The sequence below is a fragment of the Haemaphysalis longicornis genome, unplaced genomic scaffold (assembly GCF_048455015.1).
Source record: "Haemaphysalis longicornis isolate Haplotype H1 unplaced genomic scaffold, Haemaphysalis longicornis Haplotype H1 scaffold_2, whole genome shotgun sequence".
NCBI classification, from domain to species: Eukaryota; Metazoa; Arthropoda; class Arachnida; order Ixodida; family Ixodidae; genus Haemaphysalis; species Haemaphysalis longicornis.
The window spans coordinates 289872749-289900559 of record NW_027526295.1 but is presented as its reverse complement, the minus strand read 5'-3'; the positions used below and the strand labels follow the sequence as shown (position 1 = coordinate 289900559).

The following is a 27811-nucleotide window of genomic DNA, read 5'->3' as shown; positions in this document are numbered from 1 at the left end:
CTTTTTTCATGTGCACCGCGCCTCGATCAAAGTCCCGTTTCAAGAAAGAAGTAGGACTGGAGTCGGTAAGCAAGAACGCGTGGCTCTGCTGTTACTCTTCGTTGTACGCAGAAGTCGCCGAATTCTTCGTTCGCTCGAAATGGCTCAAAACGGCATCTAAGTTCCTGTTCTACCACCCGCGAGATCACCAATACACAAGCAATAAATCCGCAGTCCTAACTTCTGGGTTTGAGTCCGTAAAGTAGATCCTCGTATATGGTCGCAAAGGCGTGCCACCTCTTCCGCTTCCACCGGTGCTTAATTAAGCCTGCGTCAGCAGCGCCGAGTTTCGCCAATGGGATCTGCGGCAGAACCACACATTCTGTCCAGCTTATGTCGTGAACTAATAGTGAAGACGGTCTCGAACAGCTGTCGACGGGTAGGCTGTTTTGCGGCGTCTTGTTGCCTGAGTTGAATGAAGTTCGCTGATCGTTCTTTCTTAAGGAAAACAACTGCTAAAAACAAGGACAGAAAAAACGAAGAACGACGAGAGAGATGCGCTACTAACAACTGATTTATTCCAAGGAAATACAGGGGTATAAGTAGCTTGTCTACAAACACACAAACATACACCAAAAAATAAGAGATCTAGAAGATACGATAAAAAAAGCCACTGCTGCAGAAAATAGTCATCCTTTTATCGCATGTTGTCTATAATACGGTACTCATTCGAAAACAGTGATAGCGATGCTTCACTGATACCGCCTGCGCTGTTTTTCTGGATAAAAAAAAACGCTTCATGCAGTTCTCGCGCCACGGTGTCACACTCTCCTATTTTGATGGTTTCGGTCAGTCGCGGAAGGCATCCTTTGCCACACTAGCGGCAGTGATGAGGCAAATGCGACCCGGTGCCAATCTCCATGGAAAGATCATGTTCCCTGAGGCGGTCACTTACGCATCGGCCGGATTGTCCGATGTACACCTTACCGCTAGTGAGCGGAATTTGGTAAATGACGACAACTTGGCAGTCCACGTACTGCGCACCGTGCTTCTTTTCGCAACGACTTTTCTTTTTTTCCCCGTTGATGCGCTTACACAGGCTCGCCAACTTGCACGGTGCAAAGAACACAAATGGCACACCATAGTTTTTGGCCACACGCTTTATATTATGGGCCACTTTGTGCATGTAAGGCACTACCTCGGGTCACTTTTTCTTTTCGCTGGTCACCCAAAAATTCGAGTGCCAGTGCTTCATCAAAACAATCATTATATGAAAGAGTCGTGACACCGTGGCGCGAGAACTGCGTGAAGCGTATTTTATCCAGCAAAACAGCGCAGGCTTTATCAGTGAAGCATCGCTATCACTGTTTTCGAATGAGTACCGGATCGTAAACAACATGCGATAAAAAGATGATTGTCTTTAGCAGTGGCTAGTTTGTTTTTATCATATCTTTTAGATGTCTATTTTTGGTGTATGTTTGTGTGTTTGAGACAAGCTACTTATGTCCCTCTCTTTCCTTGGAATAAATCAGTTGTTAGCGCATCTGTCTCGCCGTTCCTCGTTTTTTTCTGTCCTGGTTTTTAGCGCTCGTTTTCCTTGAGCAATGCACCAACTAGCCCCCACAGCAGATTTTACTGAAGGTCGGTCTTTTGTCTGCCAATAGTTGCCCCTGCTTTCTTTTCGGCGTACTCCGATTCTGACGATGTTATTTCCGTGATGATCGCCAACGGAAAAAAAAAATTAGCGCCAATTCACCCTGTGAATGTGGTTGGAAAGCAAAGCTGTAAACGGCACCCACAATGATTACCCATGCGACGCCACTTAAATTCACTCACGTCGCTCTACAAATAGTGAAACCAGAGAGAAGTGAAACGCACTTAATCACACCCTCTATTACTTCGAAGAGATATTCTTGGTAAGGTTAAATTATGCATGATGCATGAACGGTGGTTGGTTGAGTTGTATTGGTGTAGCGTATGAGTGGAAACCCCTTTTTTTATAAAATTAAAGCTCAAAGCCGGTGTTAGACGACGGAGGCGACAAGATCGGTGGCAGAGACGGGGGAGGAGTAGGAGGGGGAGGAAATACTTGTATTCAGATTTCTGACCGGCCCAGAGTGCAGCCAAGGGAGTCGTTCCTTCGTCACTGTAGCCCATATTCAGTCCGCGCCACCTGTGCTCTGTCCACCAGCTGAAGCTGGGCAGGCAGAGAGGGGCTGGACAGAAGCGTCTCGAATTGCTCTTGTTCGGTAGTTGACGGAAAGAGAGGAGGGTGCTTAGGGCTAAAGTCGCACACCCCCATTATGTGGCAGTGTTCCTACTTCTGAGCAAAATTTACATTCAGCGTCATAGCGATTGGTGTGCATTATGTGAAGACGCGTAGGGTGTGTGAAGGAGCCGGATTGTATGAACCGTAGGATAGTTGGTTTTTCTATGGAAAGGTCGGGGTATAAGGCGAAGGTAGGGTCTGTCTCAGAAGGCGATAATGCTAGGTTATGTCCCAGAACGAGGCAAGCGGGTGGCTGTCCTCGTGAAGCTCCTTAGCACGGGGGGTAAAAGTGCAGGCTTGGTGGGCGTATTCGTTGCCCTCCATGGAAGCGTGAGCGGGCGTCCAGATGAGCTAAATGGAACCATTTGGGGAGTGGTTTTTTAGCACACGCAGTGCAGGTCGGGTCACCAAACCCGACTGGTCATTCCGGTAGGCTTGTTGGGAATCGGTGACTACCTTGCGAACCCGTGGTTGAGTGAGAGCCAAGGCGATGGCTGCCTCTTCTGCTGCCGTCATGTCTTCGGTCTTGAGTGAGGCACAAGCAAGGAGGTTGGTTCTGGAGGTAGCCACGATGATAGCGTACTGCTGCCCTCGATGTTTGGAGGCGTCTGTGTTGATAACTGCATGATCCCCACCGAGGGTGCATGGTGTTGAGCGCTTGAGCCCGTGCTTGTCGGTGACCCTCGTCGTGTGAGGGGTCCATATTTCTAAGCAAAGGAAGCATTTCTAGTTCTTGTCGCCAAAAGTCGAGGAGTACATCAAGCGCAGTGACATTCTGTGCTGCCCAGCCAATCTGGTGAAGGATGCGGCGACCCAACGCAGTTCTGCTCATTAGGATTGTCTGGATAGAAAGATGGCCCTCTATCAGCTCTTACACCGTGCTGATTGATTGTAGGGTTTAACGCGCCGACGCAACGCTGCAGGCGATGAGGCGCGCCGTAGTGGAGGGCGCCGGATTAATTTTGACCACCTGGGGATCTTTAACGTGCGCCGAAATCTCGTACACACGGGCGTTTTTGCTTTCCGCCTCCATCGGAAAAGCGGCCGCCACGGCCGGGAATCGAACCCGCGACCTCGTGCTCAGCATCTTCCACCGTGTTGTAGAGCCCCGTGATAAGCAGCGTCTCTGTGGGCGCACTCATGGGAAGACCAATGGCTTGCTCAACCGCCTTTCTGATGATTATATACAGCACCTTTATGTCCTCCTTGCCGAGAAGAAGACGGGGTTGACGTAAGTGATTCTCGAGAGGACAAAAGCTTGAACTAATCGAAAGGTATCGGATTACTTGAGGCCTCGCTTCTTGGTGGCAACTCGCCTGATCATGTGTATGATTTTATTGATGCTGTGTTTGAGGCGCTGCAAAGATACATCACTCTTGGTGTTGGCCTGAAGATGTAGGCCCAGCATCTTGATGCTGGGGCTTGGAGTGATGGCCTAGCCATCAAGGAATATTTGAATGCGTTCCTTGAGGTGTCGTTTGGCGTGAGGGCGGACAACAAGGAGCTGAGATTTTTTACGTGAACACTGGAAGCCACAGGCTTTAACACACTGGCGTACTAAAAGTGAGATGCCATGAGTTGGTGTGAGCTTCCTTTAATCGCTATCGCGTGGTATTCAGCGAGAATGCAGGGGTTAAACCCGTAGATGTGCTTGGTGAGTGCACCACTTGTCTTCCCCGTCTCCACGTGGGCTTGTAGCTAAATCGCTAAGACAACGGGCTCTGGCTTTGTTACTCTATTAAAGACGATAGTTTTTCTTGGGCTACTTAAACCCAGAAATTTTGGTCTGTCTGTCTGTCTGTCTGTCTGTCTGTCTGTCTGTCTGTCTTTCTGTGACTCGATTCAGCCACCCGAACAAAGTAAAACAAGGCCTGCGCAATAGTCTTTTATGGTCACAGCTAAATCTACCCGTCTAAGTCCGGTGTGATGTTCATACTTGCCAACATTGTTGAACAAGAACAAGACGTTACGCAAATATAAGACAACAAATTAATGCAGAAGTGATATTTGCAGTGTTCCTTTATAAAATATCATACATGCTTGATTTTTGCGAAATAAATACTTCATCAACTGCAGAAAAAAAAAAATCACTCCGCCGTCGCCTGCTGTCGCCCGCCCCACTATAGCTCCTGGTGCCATTTTGAGAAATCAACCGGCAACAATTACGAAAGGTTCCACTAGATAGGTTCCACGTTCTGCTTGGAACGCACGTGAAGTAGGGCAACGTGGTTCTATCCAACGTGGTTCTATCAACGTTGAAGTCGGCCCCTCGATTCAGGCGCGTCTCCGCCGTACGGCAGCGTTGGCATGGAGACACCCGGTCTGGAGGAGTGGAACGCGGTAAATTTAAAATGATTTAAGCAAACCTTTGGCGTCTTTACGTTGGGAGGAGCGCGACGCAAGAGGAACAGCATAAGAGGTGGGCGGGAAAGCGAAGGGAGGCATTTACCTGGCAAAAGTCGATAAAGACTACCGTTTTTTGTCGACATTTTCAACGAAAGGAGCAGATACGCGGCCAATTTTTAGTTCCAGGTTCGATTACTGGCGGTGCCAGTAAATTCTTTTATTTGTTCGCGGGAGTTTTCTGTTGACACCAACGTCGCGAAAGAACCCTTGGGGGGCAGAGATAAAAAGCTTTGCTTTAAAAGCGATGGGCCTTCTCTTGATCAGGCTTCACTGTTTCCTCAAGTTGATAAGCAGCAATGAACTGTGGTTGTTCAGGCTTTCCAACTCTAATTTGATGGAACAACTCATGCTGGCGCACTGGTGCAAGCTCCCACACTTCGTCGATCGAAGCCAGCCGGGTTTCCGGAAGTTGCAGGAAGGATTCGCCCTTTATGAAGTCTGGAACACAGATGTGCTCGAAATCCAACGAAGGCTGCTCAATGCGTGCTTCTTCAGAAGCCTGCGTTACGTTCAGTTTGAGAGGGCCCGTTTGCGTTTCCCCAAGCTCCACAGACGACGAAACGTTCTCGCCATCTCCTTTGACATAATTAGGCAGGCTTTAGGCGGACGAATACGAGAACTCTCGTGGGGTTTCGAAAAAGATGGCCATGTCCGAAAAGAATGAGGATTTCATTTTTAAGGAGGGTCGCTTCTTCCTGAGGGAATTTATCCAGTGGTTGCGGTAAGCGCTCGCTCGGGAAAAGCAGAGCGTGTACCGATCCGCCTCCTCAACGTCCTGTTCAATCTCTTCGTTGATTAAGTCGAAAATATCAGAATCCAGTTCAATAAGGTCGTTTCTAATTTCACGCAGGTTTTTTAAAGATAACGTCCAGTTTCAGTACGTGTCGCGATGCTGAAGTTAGTACTCGGTCGCTTGTATGCAAAATTTTCTTAAAGTCGGTACGGATATGGTTCCGCAACGAACGCAGAGCGTCCATCTCGCCAGCTTGCTGCACGGTAGCTGTAGCGTTCGTGCCAAGCATGGAGGGCTGGACAGTACGTGGCTTGTCTGCGTCGGTGGGAGAGTTGCGGTCGGTTTTCGTCGGTGCACCGGGGACGGTCACGCCCGGTGTCGGTGGGGTCTGGTTAATCACGGGCCTCTCGAGGCCGGCGGTAGGAACGCCAATGCTGGCGTCGGTGCCTTCTACGGAGTCGGTGGTCGGTATGCGGCCGCTATCAGCCATGGTTCCCTGAGGCTGAGGGAGTCTGGGGTAATTGTTTCTGGGTCTGGGACTCTGACTCTGACTCTGACTTGCCTGCAGCCACTGGCATCCCTGCTGCTCTCCCCGTCTGTCTCTGGTCTTCTTTCCGAATTTGTCGGCATCAAATGTTAAGGCAAGAGAAGACAGGCAGCAGGGTTCGGTGTCATAATTTTGAACGGAACGGGGTTCTCAGATTTAATGACACGAATATGAACGCGATGATGATAACGATGGAGCGCACCCAAGCGGGGGATTCAACAAGCAAGGCTGCCGAGCCTAATGACGCACTGGAAGTTCGTTTGAACACCCGCCTTCATTACTTCATGACAGACGTCAAGAAAACACACGATTTGGCGGGAGAATCAAAATTTTAACCTAAATGAATAATTTATCGTTGATTACGACATCGCTTGCTGCCAGACAAGCGTTGGGGGCACTCTAAAACACGAAATCTTTCGAACAATATAAACTTGTATGTTGTCTGCATGGCCCATTTAGGCTCATTCATCGATCTTGGGAAGTGTGGCTGAAAACGAAATCAAATTCGTTTGCTCACACGCAGCCAATGCAGAGAATAATAGTGCGAGTGACAAGGCGCCATCTGCCACTGAGAGATTAAAGTGACAAAAAAAAACGCTGTTTATCGACTGAGTTTCTTCAATCCTGAAGAGATAGCGCCAGTGGAGTGAAAAATAAATTGTTTGCATTTCGAACTAGTTGTAGACGTGCAAAATGATTGTTCACGTACGTTTAGTCTCATTAAAAAAAAGATAATGACTTGGCGCATTTTATTAGAACGCAATATTGTGCTCCAAAATTGCCTGCCTTTTGAGATTTTCGCAAACCCGGCACCCTTAGCGTTTAATTCATGTGACTTGCGCGCCGCTATCACCCGCCTGACTGCATCCGGGAGGCGTCCAGAGAAAGGACGCATGCGCTTCTTCCTCGGCATGCCCCGCCGGTTTTGCTGCTGCGCGCCGCAAGATCTGTAAGCAGCGATCACGGTAGGGCGCCTCAATGCCCACACTCGATGACGGTGCGCACCACCCACCTTTCGTGCGCCCATGCATACCCCGAGATACGCCTTTAGGTAGATCGCATCGCTGAAATCTCGATGTTTTCTCGCTTTCATTGCAATCCCGAAAACACATGCAAGGGCGCGTGCTCACTTCAGTCCTATCAGGTCATCCAGCGGGAGAGGCCGCCTTCCCCGCCCTCTCCCTCCCCCCATCAAATCCACCACTGCAGCCACGGCGAATTTAACACCTTAGCTACGCCTTCCAATACTGGACACCGAAGAACTGAATTTCTCTTTTAGGAGGGAACGTGCCAGCAAACCCATAGTATTAGAACCAACGCAGCATACGAACACTCTGTTTTACTTGTTTTCGGCTGCTGGCAAGCAAGGAATTCTGAGCAGCTAGAATGCATGCGGGCATGCGTTTTCCCATCACACTATAAATCAATTTTAGCTTGCGGGTATTCGTTTGCACTGCGCAAAGCAAAAGCTACGAACTAACTTTTTTCCCAACAAACACGTTTCCCCCGCGGCAGAAAAATTTGAAATGTTGTTTACACCAACCGGAAAGCGCAGTAAGTACATTTTTTTCTTATGCTGGTAAACTCCTTCCCTTGTATGGGCGGGCAAAACGTTTGCAAGTTCCATGAAAGCGCGAGCGTAAAAGACATTCTTGCTTGCTGTCACAGAGATGGCCCCTGCAAGAGTGCCGGAAACGCAAACAGGGTACCAGGGATCAGTCCTTCGCTCGGGGAATGTGCAGCACGAACGCATGGTTTAACGAAGCGAGTGCGCCCCTTCATCGATGAGTGCTCCAGCTGCACAGGTACAAACGCCTGACGCCCTCGAGCGGCAGTAATCTCCCGTCGTCCGACGACAACGACGTCCCCTCCCCTCGCCTGCCCCTTCTCCTGAGTCGCTAGTTGAACCGCAACTTCAGGAGCAGCCAGCCTGCATGGTGCAAGCAGTTTTCTTTGCGCTTTATTGGTGGGGAGAGCAAGCGTGGGCGGCGCTGCGAAAATCGTTTGCGCGAATTAGGAACACCCGCATTGACCATTCCGCCATTTTGCGTGTCATCCGTCGGCCATTGTGTGTGCCATGGATGTCGGAATTTCGGCGAACACACAAGCTTGACTACTGCTTTCGTGTTAGTAAAAGAGCGCGGCCCGTTCCCATATGAGAATCAGCCGCTTGACCTTCCCCTGCCTTGACACTTTCGCAGCACAGCCACAGGCATGCTAGGCGACGCATGGCACGGATCATGCGGCGCTCGCGGGGTCGGCGCGCATACCAAGCGACCGGCAGCACGATCCTTTACCTCCTTTATTTTCGAGGCGGAACAAGGTTCATCAGAATTTCAGACTTTTAGTCCGACAAAAAGGAGCCTCTTTAAAGGCTTCGCGCAGCGGTCTCGATGACTCTTCAATTGCTTCCGTGTTACGGCGATGCTTGGAACACTTTAAAATATTTCCTGAGAGAATCGCTCCTAGTTCGTGCTCAAACTTCACACAAAGGTCGAATTTTGTGGTCTATTTTGTTGGACACCCGGAACAATGACGGTATTTACCTGTTTATTCTGAAAACAAATAAAAACCATTTTCGTCTATGGGAAAATGTCGTCTGCTTTGGACGTGGGAGCCAGTGCAGGTTGATCTTAAAGCGACGACGCCACCTGGGGTATGCAGAGCGAAACGGACGATGGGGATTCACGGCAGGATGGAGCCGAATGAGGCAGTAGATGACCAGAAAATCTGTTTCGTCCCTAGTTTACGATGACCACAAATAGTTGCATAACAGCTGATACCAATCATACTAAAATATCCCCATGGTTCAATGTTGCCAAAAAACGTTGGATTTGTTTCCTCACTTGCTTTTACATTTTCTCATCGTCTGCTACCTGCCGTAGAAGGAGCAAGAATTCCCATCGTCCGTTTCGCTGTGCATACCCTAGGTGGCGCCGTCGTTCCAAGATTAGTTTGCACTGGCTCGCACGCCCAAATAGGCCGCCATTTTCCCATAGGCGAAAATTGTTTTTATTTGTTTTCCGGATAAAGAGGACCGCCGCTGTTTCCACTGTCAACCAAAATAGACCGCAAAATGCGACCTTCGTGTGAAGTTTGAGCGCGAAACGAGCGGCGGTTCGCTCAGGAAAAAAAATTGAAGTGTTCCAATTATCGTCATAACACCCTGTATATCATCACGCCCACGAAATAATTTTTTGTGCTAGTGCTAACGAGCAAGAAAGACACAATTTGATTAGAGAATACAAGCTAGACAACCTTGGCCTGTCTTTTTGAAATTTGTCAGGTTATAGTGGCCAAACGTGCGATATTTGTTCAAGGGTGGACGCTGCAGTGCATGCCCGTTGCCAAAGTGAGGAGTGGGAACTCTCCGTGCCCCGCGTGGGGCCGCTCAGGCGGACCAGTCACTGGAAATTACGTGCAGATCCGTCTCAGCAAACAACACGCTCGCTCACGCTTACGGCTTTTCTTGCGCAACCAAACGGTGATGCATTACGATAAGCCAAGCGAAGGTTGATTCCGAACTGCGACTTCAGGCGCTTCTTGCGCAACCGTACCAATTAATCATTGCATAAGCTGTGATTCCTCGCACAGCTCGGACTTGATGCAATTTTTTGTTGTTGTTGTTGTTGTTGTCGCCCATTTGCATTAAAACAAGAGCTACAGCTCTCCATCGCAGTCGTTCGCTTTTGCTGATACTCACAAGTTGAACATATATAGGCTCCGGAAAACTCGCGTTCAGCTTATGAATGCACCCAGTTTATTACGTGAGAAGAACAAAAAACGACTCAAGGAAAAACTTTTAAATAGCGCATTTTTGTCTCGCTCGAATTATACGCGCTTACGTAACCCAAAGTTTTCTTCGTGATAACAAGGTCGGGAACGAATTTCGACGCCCGTGAGTGCGACAGTTTTCTGTTTGTAATATTCGCTTTAAAAGGTCCGCTCTATTCTGTAACCGTACACCTTCCCGGTAAAGCAAAAAGAAAACGTAGAGGCTGTTTTAAGTGGAATAAAAGCAAGGCCGGAAAGCCTGCTGAGGTGCGCACGGCCCGTAAGAATAGGACACCGTGCTCTCGCATTATTATAGAGGCCCAGTTATTGGCCGACATACGACGCTTGTTTCGATCAAGCCGGCCAAATCTTTCGCGCGCGAGGAGGGTGGGAGGCGAGCGCACCTTCTCTTCGACGTCCGCCTTGTGGAAGGTGAGCGTGAGCTTCTTGCAGTGCTCGGAGCGGAGCTGCTCGATGCTGTGGGCCTCGATGGCGTGCGACAGGTAGTCGTTCACTTCCTCCTGGGAGTTCTTCTTCTTCTCGCCGGCCACGTAGCCCTTGGCTCTGCATGAATAATGCATCACGCGCCGCTTGTTGTTTCCGTCTCCGCTGCGGCATAACAGGCGCGCGCTTGTTTGCGACGCAGTTGTCGTGCAACAACCGTTAAATCGCGTTTTCCACTCTCTTTTTATGGGAAAAATGAAGGGGAGGGAAAAAGACGTTTGATCTTATCAAGCTGTACAATCTCTTCCTGTCTCGCTGCGCGAATAAGTTTCAACGAAAATAGAAAACCGTACGAGCTAGAACGCTTGCTACACAACCAGCCTGTCGTTCTCGTTGTGACTCTATGTTTGTGGGTGGGTGCGTGCTGGTTGCAAATTGACAAGAACACGAGGGACGGAGCGTAGCTGTCAGCGGATGTTTATCGGACGCACAGGGACCGTAGGGGAAAAAAGCGGTGTGCCCCTTAACACGGGTGCACTGTCTGCCCGAGTGCCTCGCGTGGCTTCTGCCTCTGTCCCTCGCGTCAAACCAACGACGCGTTTGGGAATCACGTGCCAAGTGGGCTGTCATTAGCGTCTTCTTTCATGTGGCTACGCAATGCCGCACGCGCCAAGGGATTTTGCAAGGAATTGTACGCGCGGCTAAAGCATCCCGGACGAGGATCGGCCGGACGAAAAGCAGGCCGCGTGGGCGACGAGCACACGGCTCTGGCGAAATCGTATTTGAAGGAAGAACAATGTAAGAGATGCGGACGTCGCATATGAAGCGCATACTCTGCAGGCAATAACCTATTAATGCTACTAGCTCCGAAGAAAAAAAAAAGGAAGAAAAAAGGAAGGACCCGAACAGCACATCGGCGTTAAGAAAGGAACGAAGCCGCAAGGCTTGGCTCGGTCATGCAATACTTTTTGTTTGACGAATTATCCTTGATCCGCGCTTTCTGTATACCTCGTTCTTTCCGGATTTAGTTGTAACGCAATGCAAAGACGAATCTTCGCGCATAATAAAAGCCACTGCAGGCTGCTGCACAGCGTCCACTCCGTTCTTCACGTTCAGATGGTCGCGGGTTCGACTCCCGGCCGCGGCGGCCGCTTTTCTGATGGAGGCGAGAAGCAAAAACACCCGTGTGTACGAGATTTCGGCGCATGTTAAAGATCCCCAGGTGGTCAAAGTTAATCCAGAGCCCTCCACTACGACGCGCCTCATCGCCTGCGTTGCGTCGGCGCGTTAAACCCTAAATTTAATCAATTCAATGAACGTTTTTCGCGTTGGTGAATAAAAAAATGGCTAAACCGTACATGTGGCCATATTCAAGGAAACGGTTCATAATCGCCTGACGAGTTCACGCCGAACAAGGTGCCGCCCTGTCAAGAACCATTCTTAGGTGAGACCATTGTGAATATTTCTTGCTTCTACTTGTGGCATTTTTGGAAACAAGCTGAAGTACTGAACCTGCGAGATGCTGGGTAAGAAAATCTCCGATAAGGTTATTACTTTTCTGCAAACACAGTTCGACCAGAAAACGACCCTTTGGGATACAACATGCCTTCACATTGCCACTTTCGGTGTTGCAGTACACCTCCTTTCAGGAGTTGGAAACTCCCTCGTTCTCTTCCTGTGCATATTTTTAGCGAGCGGGAAACGGTAAAAAAAAACAAGGCTTTCCCGAATAACGGAATATTTTTTATTTTAATAAAACAAGCCCAAATGGCAAGCTGCTTATCTAGATGCACGTTAAAGCTTTTGTCTCTAGGCTAACAAAAAAAAACAAAGATGTATAGATATATTCCTCCGCCTGTATGCGTTTCCCTAGATGTATTGGTATACCGGCAGCAGGTTACCGCTATCTCAAATACAGTTGTAACCCGATTTTCGCGCTACGTTGCCGGGAACTGCGCAATAACATCGACATTCATGTTATGTACTAAAACTGCGACTGATATTTATTCATAATGTGACATACCAAAAAATTTCCCACGGTTATGTAGTCGTCGGAGCAGAAAGCATCGTATTAGGGATAGCTTTTTCCTATTGCGAATGTTTACCTTACGGCATAAAAAGAAATCCGCAAAAACACTAATTACAGCTGTTTTCCGTAACCATACGCCTCTGCAGCACAAGCGCACGTATGATGAAATCCGGAACGTTTACAACTGTACAGTAAACTAACTACGGCAAATGCATAGCATACAGTGCAATGACAGAGTCGTCCTAGCGGTCGATTTAACTAATTTTGTTCGAGATATCTACATTAGATTCAGAGCTACACAGCTTTCGCAAGCAGGTTACCTTTGCCGCAAAGCGCATGCTGCTAACAAACGACACTAAAAATTCCCACCAACATACCACAAAGAGCTTCGGTGTGAAAAAAGAAACTGCGATCCCAACTCCACTAAAAGACGCATGTGGCTACGCACTCTGACCTCATGTTCACGTGCCGCCTGGCGTTCGCGTGGCCCATGATGCGGATCTCCTTGGCGACCCCGTGCAGCGCGGCTGAGCTGGCGCTGTTTTCGGGCGGCGCCATGCGCTTCTTGTCGTTGGGGATGATGATGTACGTCTCGATGTTGTGGTCGCGCAGGTACGGGTGCCGCTGGCCGCCCTCGCCCGGCGTCACCTCGTAGTCGTCGCCCAGGAACTGCAGCGTCTCCTTGGTGATGTGCACGCTCCTGGAGCAGAAGCGAGCACTATTCCGCGGCCGTACACTTGTGGGGATCGCGAAAAAAGCGAGACAAAACACATTTCCACTTAGCAGTGCCCGCGCGCTAGCGTAAATGCACCCGTTCATGGTTCGTTTAGTACACGCGGTCACTGCAGTCGCAAGACCCGCGTCAACTGGCGCTCCGCGCTTCTACTAGCCTCCATAAAAAAGAGAGAGAAGCTCCTTTTTGACAGCAATGATGTTCTCGCGAGAGTGGTGCCCTCATCGCGGGCATCCATGCGCCGACTTGGCTACAACCGCCCTCTCAACCAGCGGGAGCTGGTCGGCGAGATGGGAGCTGGACAGCAGCGTCTCCCACTGCTCTGGGGGGAGAGGAGGAGTGTAGGGGTGGTATGCTTGGATTTTTCTCGCCCTCTGGGACGATGTGTCTAAGGCGTTTCTGGTTGTGTGCAGCATTTGCATTGGTCTTCAGACTGATAAGGGAGCAGGAGGTGCATGCGCATTTGATGTGGGAACGTGTTGGATTGGAGTTGTCCGAGTGTTGTTTCTTGCATTTTCGTGAGCTGTGGATGGGGTAGCGAGAATGTTCTGCGGGTCACTCTGCAGTGCTGGGAGATCCCGCGGTTCACATTTAATTGTGCGGGCTCGGCAGTCTCCTCCGTGGACAGGTCTACAAAGCATCGGGCCTTACGGTGGGCGAATTCGTTTCCTTGCGGGGAGGAACGGGCCGGCACCCACACAATTTCGACATTCCTGTCCGGTTGTTTGGTTGTCAGTATTCGATGGGACGTCTGTGCCACCCAGCCTGAGGTGCTTTGGTTTGTCTCACGGCTAGTTCTACAACTACCTCTTCTGCTTCTTGTGTCGTGGCTTGTTGCAGGGTGGCACCGATCAGGAGGTATGTCTTCATCGTTAGCACCGCAGCTTTTGCTCATCTTCCACGGTATGAGGCTGCGTCCGTGTAGGCGACCATGGGGAGAGGGTCCCATGCTTTTGCTGAGGGTTTTGACCCTTGCCTCGCGTCTTCCTTGATGATAGTCGGGATGCGTGTTTCCAGGCGGATTTTGATGAGGCGTAGCCATTCTTACAGTATTTCCTTGGGTTTCATAGCGCCTGGCGAATTCCAGTTGATTTGTTCAAGGACGTTTTGACCTGTGGAGGTCTGCGCGCGGCGGGCCTTTTGGTTAGACATGGCCCTCTATAAGCTCGTCTGAAACAGCGCAAAAACACAAGGACAGTGTTCTCCTTCCCTCCTAGTCCTTGTGTTTTTTTTGCGGTGTCTGTATGAGTCTGTTGGTCGATGTGCAAACGGGGGGGCCGAAGGCTTGCTTCGTGGCTTTTCTGACGATTACGTTTAGCTTTTCGGTGTCTCTTTTACTTTATGGCGCAGCGTACGTCACCCGCGAGAGGACAAATGCATGAACGAGGCGGATGGTGTTGTTCTCCTTTATGCCGTGGTAGGGAACGGTACCATCCGCCTCGTGCAAATGTGATCAGCCTTTCGGAGGCTCTCCGCGCTGCATTTCCTCTCTGTCCTTCTCCATCACCCCCTCTGGTTACACAGCGAAGCGAAAATGAACATACCGCCACGGAAATTTCGCCCACATCTATCGCTCACAAGGCGTTTGACATCCAGGCACGACTGGTCTTGGCTAAAATCTTCGTATCCCCAGGCAGGGCGGTTACCAAGGGGTACCATGCGGGCAAGCCTGCAGCGCCGACGTGTCAGGCCCACTTAAGTAGCCGCCCCGTGCAAGCATTCCAGGAGACAATTCACTGACCCTGGGATTCCTCCCGCTTCCATGTAGTTGGCCAGTGTGACGTCATTGGACCAGACGTCAAACTGCCACTTCTTCAGTCCCAGAACGCCGCAGTGGACTCGTCCCGTATGGATGCCGACCCTCATGTTGACGTTGACGCCGGTCACGTCCCGGACAAGCCTGCAAGGCGCATACCAATGGAAGAGCGGTTAAGTGAAAGAAACGCAAAGGCCGAGCTATGCCATACAAAGGTCGTTGGCAAAGTTTTTGCCATGAAGCAACAGATGTTTGCCCAAACATTGAGACGCCATTCTCCACACCCAGTTCTCGTCCCCTTTCCAAGACTACGTTCTGCCGCGAATGGATGGCTGGCTACCATAGACCATCGCCGCACAAGTCATTTTGGTGGCAGAACCGCTTTGGAAGGGGGGACGTGTATGTCGGACGTTTGACAAACTACCATTAGCAACATGTGGGGGCTTTAGTGCTGAGGTCGACTTTGGGGGAACAACTGGCGAGCTAAAATTTCAAACCCCATTAAATTCACCGATACTCAACTAGTTATTGCTATTAGTTTCAATGGAGAGTACCAGTAGATAGCAAACTGGATTTCGCCTTTGTGCAAAGCCCTTTCAGAGCTAGTGAAAAAAAAAAAAAGAACGCTACTGAGTCCGGCGTCTAACCTGTGCCATTTCGGTCGCGAAGCCGTTGCCTTACTGACTATATAAGTCTACGGCAGTCGGTCGTTATCCAAAAAAAAAAAAAAAAAAAAAAAAAAAAAAACCTGGGCGAAGCTTGCAATAAGTCGCTCAGGGCTTGAACCATAGCGAAGTTGCAGGTGTTCTTTCTACGTGAGCTCTGAAGGACACATCACCACGCATTTGTACAAGCTTTAAATTGTTTGTTAACATGTTCTGTCGTCGCTTTGCACTGTGCTAGTAGTAGTCACCGTCATATGCATCGATATCGTCGTGTTTCTCATGCCAAGCATTACATGCGCGGCAGCGCTTGACGACAGTTGGGGCGCAGCGGCGGCACGTACATGCACGACGCATGCGCGCTGTTCCTTGAGTCACGTCGAGGTTCCGTAGAGCCGTTGTTGCGTCAGCTGTGGCGTTGTTGGTTGCTATAGGAAACGCGAGGCGCTTTTCAGGGATTTCGCCAGATTTCTTTTTCCGCGAGCCGGGTACGATCGGCAGTCGCCGCGAGGCACGCGCTCACGAGCGCTCGGCATTTTTTTTAACGCGTTACGCGTTACGCACCACAAGCTGCAACAGCTCCGCTGTTTAAAAAGGATGGCACGTGATGTCTGCACAGCGCGCGTTGCTGCAGACGCCGTCACCTCGCCTTGTGCGCAACTACTCCCGCGAGCGTATTTGCGAAATATATGTGGAACGTGAATCGGGATCGTCGTCTGAAGAGTCGTTCGTGGCGCCAGACCGCATACAGGACACATATCCAGGTGGGAGATTTACCAAACGACCTACCCCTCTTTTCTTTCCTCTAAGAACATTTACCCATATGGCCACGCTCAAACGCATCGCGACTGCGAAGCTTTTTCTTTTTTTTTTTTTTTGCGAGAGTTTGCCTTACGGCATGACAGTTATATATACAACATCACACTTCTTTCACGCAGAAACGTCAGCAGAGGCCGGTACTGCGGGCCACCGCTGTAAGCCAGGGGGTCTCTCCGGATGGAGCCCTGTGCCCCGGAGGTGTTGCCGGCGAGTGGTTTGAAGGGCAGGGCATGTCCACAGAAGGTGGCTCGTGTCGGCTTCGGACGCAGGGACCATACAAAAGGGACAGGTGTCCAATTAGCAGCCGGCCAAACAACAGCCTAGCAATGCCCACTTCCACGAAAAGTTTTCCACGAAAGTTTTGCCACGAAGAAAAGATTACAAGTCGTGGCTCTCGCGAACACTGACAGCCCAGTTGCTTTTTTTTTCGCTTTCTCTTTCAGTGATTGCACCTGCCCTCGCCAGTAGGGCTCACTGTCTCGATAGTATTCCAGAGGGGTTCCCAAGTACTTTACTGGGGTGGTTACCCAAGCTACATTAGCAAAGATCGCTGGCGTTGACATCCATTCACCGTGCCAAAACCCCAGGCATTTTGCCCAATTTACCAGACTCCCCGTGACCTCCCCAAAATGCTTCACTGTTTCCACGGCGAACATCACGCTTTCTTTGTTCGAGCAAACAACGGCAATGTCGTCAGCATAGGCGAGAAGTTTGACCTCTGTCTCCTGTAATTTAAATCCGCTTATTTTACCATTATGAATGATGCTCAGGCACAGCGCTTCTATGTATACACAAAAAAATAAAGGGCTTAGGGGGCAACCCTGGCGCACCGAACGCTGCACCTCGATGACCGCTCCCAATTCCTTATTCACTATCAACCGTGTAGTGCAGTTCCGGTACGACATCGCCACTCCCCGTACAATGACAGAACCAAGGTTGATGTGCTCTAAAACATAAAACAGGATCTTGTGGGAGACGCAGTCAAAGGCTTTCTCCAGGTCGAGCTGGAGAATCGCCACGCCCGAGCCCATTGCATCGCAACATTCCAGTACGCACCTCGACTTGTGGATATTCGTAAATATGTTACGACCCCTGATGCCACACGTCTGATGTGGACCTACAATTTTCTGGATTACCATTTGTAACCTTTTCCCCAGGACCTTCATAAAAATTTTCTAATCAACGTTTGTCAGCGAGATTGGTCGGTATGCTTTAACATCCCGTAATTTTTGCCTGTCGTCTGTTTTCGGAATTAGTATTATATGGGAGGTAGAAAAAGATGGAGGAAGCGCTTCAATTTCTTAGCCTTGATTGTACATGTCGGCAAGAACAGGAGATATCAAAGATTTCAGATGTTTATAGAACGCCGCACTAAGCCCGTCAGGACCCGGTGACTTGCCCGGATTCAGGTTTTCGGTGGCACACTTAACTTCCTCGGCCGAGAAGGGTTGTTAGAGCCATTCCTTTGTTTCGTCATCCAAGCGTGGCAACGCACCGACAAAATCTCGCTAGTATTTTTCTAAGTCGGTTTCTCTGAAAGCGAACAGTGCCTTATAGTAATCGAAAAATGCGCGCTCCACTTCCTCTTTTTCCGAAGTTACATAACCGTTGGTTTCTATTTCTTTAATCATATTCCGCCGGGCTTGCGTCTTTCCTATTCCTTACGCCCGTTTTGTGGGTGCCTCCCCGAACGTCCAATGTTCCGCCCTCGCGCGTACTAGCGCTCCGCGATAGCGGTCTTGGTCAATGACTTCGAGTTTGTGCTTAATCTGCCCTATGTCGCCTTTGAACATTCCTGGATTTCTGTTCTCTAACGCAACCAACTTTTGTAGGTTCGCTCGCAAAAGGTTTTCTTTTCTTTTTTCCTCATATTTTATACAGCTAGACCTTTCTATGGCTTTTATTTTAACGTCTTGCTTATACATCTCCCACTTCTCCCCGATTTTACTGTTGTGGCCTTCAGCTATTTCCGTAATTTTTTCTACTACAAAACCCATGAACATTTCGTCATGTAACAGCTTTTCATTCAGTTTCCACAGATCCCACGAGAAAGGGGTGTTCTGTTTTTTTCCTACCCAGTCTGCATTTAACCAAACAGTGGTCCGAGAAAGAAATCGGCTGTACATCATAGCCATGACATTGTTGGATTAAATTTAGCGAAAAATAAAACCTCTCTAGCCGTGCGTGGCTGCAACCCTGAAAATGTGTGAATCTCACGTCTCTCGTACCCTCAAGGCATTCCCCGACATCAATCAAGCCGAATTCGTCTACTATCTCAGCTAGCAGACTAGTGCCAGCGTCTCTGTAGGTGGTTTCGCTTGCTTTATCACGGCTCGACAGCACACAGTTAAAATCCCCCAATAACATAAGCCGCCTTTCGGTGTTTAAGGGTTGCTTGAGGCTATAAAAAAAAATCTAACCTGGCTTCCAATGCATTTGGCGCGTACACACAAATAATTCTGTACTCGACAGAGTTGCACTGGCAATCGCACACAACAAGGCGGCCAGAAAGACATGCTGTGACCGATTGCATTTCCAGGCCCGGCAACTTCTTTACGAGCAACACACAACCCGCCGACGTCCCCGCAGCGTGACTTACAGAAGCGTAGTAACTCGACGTGAAACGGCGCACCATGCCCTCGGTCTTTTCCTCTCCGTCCACCTTCGTCTCCTGAACTGCTAGCACATAGATGTCCTGATCTATTAAAAGGCGATATACCTGGCTTTGTTTTCTCTTTGAAGCCAGACCCCGGACGTTTAATGTTGCTACATTCAGGGACCCTTCCATTTCGCCTCCCTTTAAATATTAGAGACCACCGGCATGGTGCTCGCCCTTTCGCGTCCGCGTTTCGCTAGACGCTGCCCTCCTTCGCCGTGGAGACAGGGGGTGGCTGCTGCGTCGACGGCGTTGCTGGTGCCGGTTGCTGCGTTGCCGGCGTTCCTGGGCGTCCGCGTCTCTTCACGACGCTGGGACGCAGTTTCACAGAGGAAGAGCGTTGCCCCGGGTTAGTTTTCAGCGGCGGCTCTTCGCTGGTGGCCATGGCTCCATGTTCCTCTCCCTCGTCCGTCTTGTCAAGGCCGTGCTTGCCGTTGTTCCCAGCGCTTGCTTGCCCGCCCGCCTCCATCGTCTCATCCTCACTTGATTCGGGCTCGACTTCAGTGGGCTGTTGGTTTTAAATGAGCATTTCTTTAACTCACATGTAGCGTCCGCCGTGCGTACGCAACAGCCGTTCCAGGTGCGCCCTCTCCCCCACTCCTCCTCTCCCGCATCACGCTACCCTCCTCGCTCTCACCAACAGGTCCGCACCCCTCCCCCTACACTATATAAAAAAATAATACTTACCGGCGCCTGGTTTCGATCCCACGACCCTGCGGGTGGAACGCAAGGTACATGGTGCTCTACCCACTGCGCCACAAAGCCGACACAGAATGGAAGGCTACGAACGCGCCTTATATCCTTGACTCATTCAAACTACGTCAAGAAGCTGCTGATACAACGCATTCACTACCACCAACTCCCCAAACACTAAACGTTAACGCAATACACCCACCCCCTATGCGACGCATTTACTCGAGTCCCCCTCGCGGGGAGATGGGCCCTTTTTTAAACCGTCCACTGGAATCGCAGTAACACACGCTGCCGCCTCCTCCTGGTTCTTTGGCTCCGTGTCTTGGGACGGACTTGCAGGGGTCGCCTCCACCTTTTCCAGGTTTCCCGTGCCTTGTGCTGCTGCTTGCGCCTCGGCCACATCCATCAAGTGCTCTGAAAACTCTTCTCTACCCGCAGGCCCCGTCACGTTGGCGTAAGTGCGGACGCAATCCGCGTCTGCATGGCCGAACCGACGGCATTTCGAGCAGCGAGGCACCTTACAGTCACGGCGAACGTGACCAGTCCCTTGGCAGCGCAAACATTGCATGGGCCTGCCTGGCGCCACCAAGAGGGCCAACTCGCCTGCGACCCTGATTTGATGCGGCAAATCTTCCACCGTCCACCAGGCCTTGAGCTTCAGCGTTACCGCCCGCGTCGTGGACCCCTTGTCCTGCACTCCATGCACGCGCCATCTTTCCTTGGTGACTTCAATGACCTTGCCATAAGAAGCAAGGGCGGTACGCACGTCCTCGTCTTCAACGCCGTGCAGCAGCCAGTGAAGCTTAAGCCTCACCTGCTGGTCCTGCGGATCCACGACGAGGCACCGGCGTCCCTTCACTTCCTGCTCGCCGGCCGCCAGCATCTTCTTTGTAGCCTCGGAACTTTTGAAGGTCACCGCCCACACGTGGTTGATCTGGTACGCCCCCAACGCTATCACGTCGGAGAGCATACCAACACGTGCGAGCATGTCTCCATTGTCTCGGAAGTCCTCGACTCGGAACGGTCTGGCTTTCACGTCCCCGTGAAGAAACACCGTATTCAACACGATACGTCCTGTCGGCAGTTGGGGCAAAATAACTTGGTACTCGTCATCGCCGTTCATTCCATCCTGTTACCGCGGCCAGACTGAGCCGCAAACGCCGCTCCAAGGGAGCTCATGATTCCAGCCACCGAAGCGTGCGGACGCGGTGTCCCACGGCCAATGTTAGGGCAGATGTTAAACGCTACGTTTACATAGCCACAGCCATTTATTAACATCCGACTCCGATGGCAATGCTCATAGTTGCCAACGTTGGTCTACAATCCCTCTCCCAAAGAAATCACTGATCATCTATCTCCAACAAGTCATCTCTAACGATTGAGTGATCACCTCCCCCTCCTCCCTTCTTCCCCTTCCCCAACTACGGCTATGTGGCCTCCCCCATCTTAATAAATGTCATTCATTCATTCATTGAGCCAGAACGAAAGATTACGCATATCTGAGGCAAAAAATCAATACATAAGTGAAATTTGCAGTGTTACTTTATTAAAAATACGTGGACGCTTGATACTTGCGATAGCCAATGAAACACTACAGCCACAGTAGAGAACAAATTGGCCGCAGAAAAAGGCGCCATCTGGCAGTGTCCCTGGGTGCGCGCGTTTGTTGCTTCTCAGGGCCAATGCCAGGTGGCGCCACTAGTGTCAACAGAAATATCTTCCCTGGTGCGTTGGGCTATGGTCCCTAGAAATACTTGCTAGTCTGCCGTCCGGCGGCCGCGAAGGGGGCTCCTCCGTGATGCATGCAGCGGCGGCGCTGCACGCAGTCGGAGCGCGGCCGGCCAGTGTCGGCGTGGGGAGCAGTGCAGCTGGCGGCGCTCACAGAACAGGGAGGATTTTCGTAGGTATGGGCGCTTTCAGCCGATTTTAAGGGCGCATTTTCGTCCTCTACAAAACAGATTAGCCAAATAAATTGGCTCCTACGAATACGAAGAGTTTGCTACCGAAGCATGAATTGATGCCAGTACGTTTTTTTTTTTTGCGAATTAAGAACGATCGAGCCGCCAAACCATGGAATCGTGTCACTGCGCTCTATCCTCGATATCCTCTTCAAGGGAAAAGGTTTCGACACATTCTGGGGGGCATCGGAAACACTGTCGGCACGGAATCTTTTTCTAGCTGGGGCACATCACGCGGTATTTCGACTAAGTTACTTAACAAAGAAGCGTTTTTGTGTATGCCCCCACCGTACACTGCCGTGGATATATAATTGATTGATTGTAGGGTTTAACGCACCGACGCAACGCAGGCGATGAGGCGCGCCGCAGTGGAGGGCTCCGGATTAATTTTTACCACCTGGGGATCTTTATTATGCGCCGAAATCACGTACACACGGGCGTTTTTGCTTTTCGCCTCCATCAGAAAAGCGGCCGCCACGGCCCGGAATCGAACCCGCGACCTCGTGGATATATAGCGCGTGAAAATATTTGTGTTGTGTGTGGGCGCTTCATAATTTTTTTTTTTTTTTTTTGAGGCGCTTTGGAACCATCCTCACTTCTCTTTGCTTGGGAGTCAAATACAGTATTCCCTCGTTATAACGAGATCGCTTTATTCGAAATTTCTTCTGGTCCCAACCCAAACGCATGCTTTTTAGGCCGCATTACTCGAAGCGCTCGAATAGCCTGACCCGCTTGTAGATGAAGTGTCGAGCGGAGGCGTCGCCCATTGGCGGCGACCCATCGGCAAGTCAGGAGGTCAACATGGCCGGTCAACGCAAGCTGGTCCCCGGGCGATTTTCTGGAGTCAGTTCATGCTCGATTTGCGTCAACCGACTTTAGACAAACGGTCCAACTGCGTGGTACGGTCCTTAAATTTTGTTCCTAGACATTGGTGTGGGCGCGACGGTGTGCGAACACCGACACTCGAACCGTAGAATTAGCAGTGTCGTTGACGAGGGAACGCCGAAAAGCGCTTGTTTTGCAAACTTCACGGCTGCACACCGCGAGGAAAATTTGCCCAGTGATCATGCTAAGCCTCTAGAGCGAAAACCGTCAGTTTTCATGATTACGCTGTGTGCCCAGAGTGAGCGGGTAATCGTTTTTTGAGCGCAACAAGCACAACCCCAGACTCTATAGCCACGGCATTTGCGGCGGTTTCCAGCGCGAAATTCGCGTATCATTCCGTGACGCCCGCACGCCTCCCTATAAATTGGCCACAGCCACTGACACTTTTATGGGCGACGACCACGGCCTCATGCATTGCTGGTCAAATCGGAGATGGGGTTGCTCGTGCCCGACAAAAACTTGAAACAGCCAAAACTCACTTTGCTTTTTGCACCCGAATAAAGTTGTTCTTCTCTGAATACATTGTGTTTTGGTTCCTTGCAGTTGTGGTGCAATTAAAGCTCAATTGCTTAAGCTCTTCTCGAGCGGTTGCTTATATCGAAATACCGCTTGTAACAAATTTTTCCGCCGTCCTGCTGACTTCGTTATAACGAGGGATTACTTATATGCTTTGAAGCTTGAACGGAATCTGACCAATTTGCATCGTTCATTAACTAGGCCCCATCGCACGTCGAACGCTGCCTCCTCAGTTGGGAATATCTGTTAAATGTAAATGCCGAATAAAAGTAATAGGAATGTACGCACGCATATTCTTTTTGGCACTTTCAATCAACAGACAGAAACTGTGGTACTAGCTTCTATTTTGCGCGCCTGTAATTTTTGTGAATTCCACGATTTGGAAAATTCGCTACCTTGAAGAGTGCGGGAAACTTTTTCATAGAATCAGGCTGCCAAACAGTAACTGCGCTTGCATTCTTCATTACACAGGGCTTTCTTTTTTTCTTTTTTTATCGCCCGCATACTCGGAGTGAATCACGAGACGCACGCAGGGAAAGCAACACGGGAGAACATCTGTGTTATGGCAATCATTTTACTTGCGGCTGTTTGAAATTAAAAACATAAGCTCTTAAGGCTTATTTATTTCAATGACCACATGCCTTGGGGAAGTAGAAGGGCTCGGCCAGAAGTATTTAGGAATGGGTTTTTTGGTAAAGGATTTCACTGCAGCTTTTTTTTTTTTTCTTTTTTCTCGAGTCAGCCAGGACGGGTACATGCGGACCTCCTTCAATACATGACGTTCGGGGATAACCACGTAGTTTTCACAATTAGCACAAACACTGCGTGTGGCGCCGCCGGGCTCTCCTGGAACGGATCTCACTGTCTCAACAATGCGCGAAATAATGGTTCCAGCGGTGGTAGCGAAACGGCAAATCTCGTTGCTGCGGTTTCATCCTTCTGTCTCACTCGCGAAGGTAAGCGTCCGCAAATAGCCTAGGCTCCGTAGCCCGATTCGCGAAAAATTCGTGACGCCGAAATTAAAAGGTCCTATAGTAGTTCTATCGCAGCTTCAATTGTGAGTTGATGTACCCCGAGCCGCTGAATTTCACCGCTCTAACTGGCCGTCAAACCCCCATGCGCGCCCGCTCTCCGCGGCAGTAACGCGCGGCACTGGACGGCCAGCGGCCGCTCTCGCTCCCGCCGCTCGGGCGCTCCGATTGCTGGCAGCGCCCCCTGCGCAGCGCTGTGCGTGCATCAGCGGCGCGGACACGCCTCCCCATAGAGAAGGCGCGCGGACGGCAGACTAGCAAGATTTCTAGGGACCCTAGTTGGGCCGTTCGTGTTTCTTGTCGTCTCCATTACTGTAGGCGGCGTGAAAATTTCTTGTGTGCGGTGTCACGGCCGCTGGATGAGAGCGCACGCAAGACGCTCTTGGAAGCACGGCAACAAATAGGCGGTTTTGCACCCTTCAGCGACCATGACAGTGGCTATGAAGTGCCACGTCTAGATGCGAAGACGCGCCCACAAAACGCAAGGAAAATACCGGGGAGGTCATTGTGGTGGAGAAGGGCCGCCATTCCCACGCCCGTCGTGTCGAGCGGCCCGGGAAACGTGTGAGCAACGTGCCGAGCGGCTAGCGAAAGACCGTGAGGCGAGGCGCACCTGGAGGCACCACGACACACACCTGGCGTGCGACGCGCGAATCGTCCGTTTTCAACCCTTCGGCGACAAGGCGGCAAAAGCTAAATCTCCTCAAACAAACCTCAATTGCATTTATCAGGCCACGACGGGAACGGTGGGGGAAGAGCATCACGGGTGGGCGAGGGAGAGATGACGACTGGCGCAGCAGGGGCGGCAGTACACTATCGCCTCCCGACGACATTTGCAGCAAAGCAGGCAGATACGCGGCCAATATTCTACGCACAGCATTGCGCAACAGGTAAAGTATTCCTGCGTACTATTAGGAGGCTCTGGTTTTGGCAGCAACAGCCCCTAAGTGTCTATTACCGGCCTAGAAACATGAAACGCGAACGCGTGAACACGTGCCCTGGCGACCCACGTCATTGCAAGGCGGACGCCTGGAGGAGGAAGCAAACACAAAGAAAAGAAAGAAACACCGCGAGAGAAAACGGCTACGAACACCACGCGCGGTGCTTTCCTTTGTTGCCGCAGTTTGCGCAGAAATCCGATATTCGCACACTGCCGCCCACATGTTCGCAATTCAGCGAAGCGGCCCAGCCTAATGCAATTTGGGCAACGCCACGGACTGGGACAGCCGATGCTTATTCGGCGGAATAGGAGCGTTCCCAAACAAGCCGGCAAGCGGCCTGTCACTGATACCGGGCGCCGCGCGGGACCGCGTCGGCAACGTTGGGGTCGCTTTCGGTTCCCTCGCAGGGACGCGTGCTGCGGTTTCGCAAAGACAGAAACCCGCAAATTTATCCTGCGCTGTAGCGTCTCGCCCAAGAGAAATTCTGCGCGGATCCTCAGAATTCAATTCCACTTTGGTCTTATCGTGCCGAAGCTTCCGTGGATTTTATTTAAAATAAAACCCGATGTAGTGGACGGACATGCTTAACTTAGACCAATTGGGGATCTTTCAAAAGGCTCCGAAATTTCGACATATCGGCTTTTGTATGCACGAATTATATCTTGGTCAGCCCCGACAGGTCTGTGGCGTCGATTTTTTAGTCTCGCTTTTGAAACCGTTTTCAAATTTCGGTGGGGTACATGTTTCGTCCCCCCCCCCCTCAAAAAAAAAAAAAAAGAAAGAAAGAAAGGCCGTGTATCTCGTTCCGCCGCTTCCAATACCTTGAAAAAATGATCATATACTGCAGCCCCGGCAGCAAAACACGCTCTACTCTCTCTCCCTCCCCCCCCCCCTCTCCAACACCTCTTCCCTTCCTCTCTCGATCTTCCCATGGTTAACGCAATGGCGGTTTTCTCAATCCAAATTCAATTTTCCCGCGCTGCAACTGCTTACGCACCACCTGGTGGGCGAGGGCGCAACTTGCCTTTTTAACTTGGTTTTGTATTATTGTTTTAACACGTTTGTTACTTTGATATCGTAAGAACCAATCCAACGTGTGTTATTAATTGCAGGACGTTGCTTCTGTCGGTTAGGTACGAACGTCTGGCCTCAAACACACCTGAATTTTTTTCGGCGCTGCATGACGCGAACATGCACGACCCTTGCCAGTGCTTTTAGTGGTTGGGGAAAAAGCTTCGTTATAGTATATTTCATGTGAAAGGATTAGAGATGGGCAAAACGGCTCCCTTCGGTGCGCGGCTCAGAACGGCTCACTTCACTGAAGTGAAGCGGTTCATTTGAACGGTTCAGCGGTTCATTTAGGTCTGTAACGTGTGTTAAGCATGCATAATCTAAATTATTACGTAATTGTTGAGGCATTTATTTTGTAACAAAATCCGGTGTATTTGTACAGAAAAGAATTGCTTCCATCGCCATGACAAAAAAAATGTGTCTTTGCGGTATTTAAAGATCAACCACGGCCGAAATGTAAATTTTCTGTCAGCTTTATTAGCCCACAAACACGCTCTACTTTCGGCTCCTTTATTTCTTTCGGCTATTCGCGAAGCTGCCGCATTCGGCGCTCTTCATATTGTGGTCACGATCAACACTCCACAAAACTAACATGATACCGTAACAGACAGCTACCATGCGTACAGAAACGAGTTGACTTCACCGTCATTCCACAGGCCTTTTATATCTTTGTGAAGATCCAGTCATATTCTTTTTTTTACTCTACATGCTGTCCTTTCGCGCTGTTTCTCACATTTTTAACATGCACCAACCAGCCAACTTGCTCAACGTTCTAAAATCTACCGGAACGAGCTGACACGACTCGTCCAGAGCCATGCTCAGCATGATTCTCTGATCGAACCAGCAGCCGCTGAGCGGCGGTTCTTAGGAGGGCCGCTCTGCCAAAGAACAGCCGGGAGCCGAGAATCGCCGCTGAACTGAGCGGCTCAGAAGATCCGGCTCGTTCCTGACTCGGACAACAGCTGAACGCACAAATGTAACTGGTGAATAATATGGTCGCAGGAGTTTATTTTCCTATTACTTTGAAAATACAGACTCAGTTCGTTCACTGCTGCCATTGCGGCCTCCCGATTTGTCATTCACCGCCGCCGCCGCCGCCGCCGCCGCGGTCTCTCAACCGCTGTTCCCAAATGGCGCCTCAGAAGATCCGCTTCGTGAAGAGCGGCTCTCGAAAAGAGCGGGTCACAAGAGCCGAAGAACGGCTCAAAATAACCGGCTCTCCTTACTCGGACTGTCTGCTCACACGACAGGAGGCGCTGGAGGAATTTGGAAAATTAGCTCCACCGAGCAAATGCCCTGGCCTGGCAGGGCAGTTGCTTTCTTGCGCCGATAATAGATGGCGCGAAACTCGCCCCGAAGAGACGGATCTTTTGAGCCGTTCTTCGGTTCTTCGGCTCAGTAAATGAGCGGAAGCGCCGGAAGAGCCGAAGAGCCGCTCAAAAGTACATCCCGTTCTCCTGACTCGAATTGTCTGCTCCCACGACAGAAGCCGCTGAAGGAATTTGGAAAATTAGCCCCAGCTCGCCCGGCAGTACAGTTGCTTTCTGACGCCGATAATAGATGGCGCAGAGAAACGGCTCATTTGACCCGGCTCTCCGGCTCTTCCGCTCAGTAACTGAGCGGAAGAGCCGAAGAACGGCCCAAAAGTACATCCGGTTCTCCTGACTCGAATTGTCTGCTCCCACGACATGGGGCGCGCTGGAGGAATTTGGAAAATTAGCCCCAGCTCGCCCGGCAGTGCAGTTGCTTTCTGACGCCGATAATAGATGGCGCAGAGAAACGGCTCATTTGACCCGGCTCTCCGGCTCTTCGGCTCAGTAACTGTGCGGAAGAACCCGCCGCGGTGGCTCAGTGGGTAAGGCGTTGCGCTGCTGAGCACGAGGTCGCGGGTTCGATTCCCGGCCGCGGC

The 27811-nt window shown here is 50.6% G+C and overlaps 1 protein-coding gene across 5 annotated transcripts in view; it reads right to left on the bottom strand.

Annotated features, from left to right (window-relative positions):
- Nucleotides 1-27811, bottom strand: part of LOC144170851 (adenylate cyclase type 5-like) — a 464552-nt gene that overhangs the window by 58287 nt on the left and 378454 nt on the right. For all 5 annotated transcript variants that reach the window (XM_077700872.1, XM_077700874.1, XM_077700871.1 and 2 more), the window contains 3 exons: nt 14656-14814; nt 12636-12881; nt 10113-10272 (listed from right to left, as the gene is read on the bottom strand). In XM_077700872.1, coding sequence (XP_077556998.1) covers nt 10113-10272; nt 12636-12881; nt 14656-14814 — 565 coding nt within the window. The remainder of the gene's footprint in view (nt 1-10112; nt 10273-12635; nt 12882-14655; nt 14815-27811) is intronic.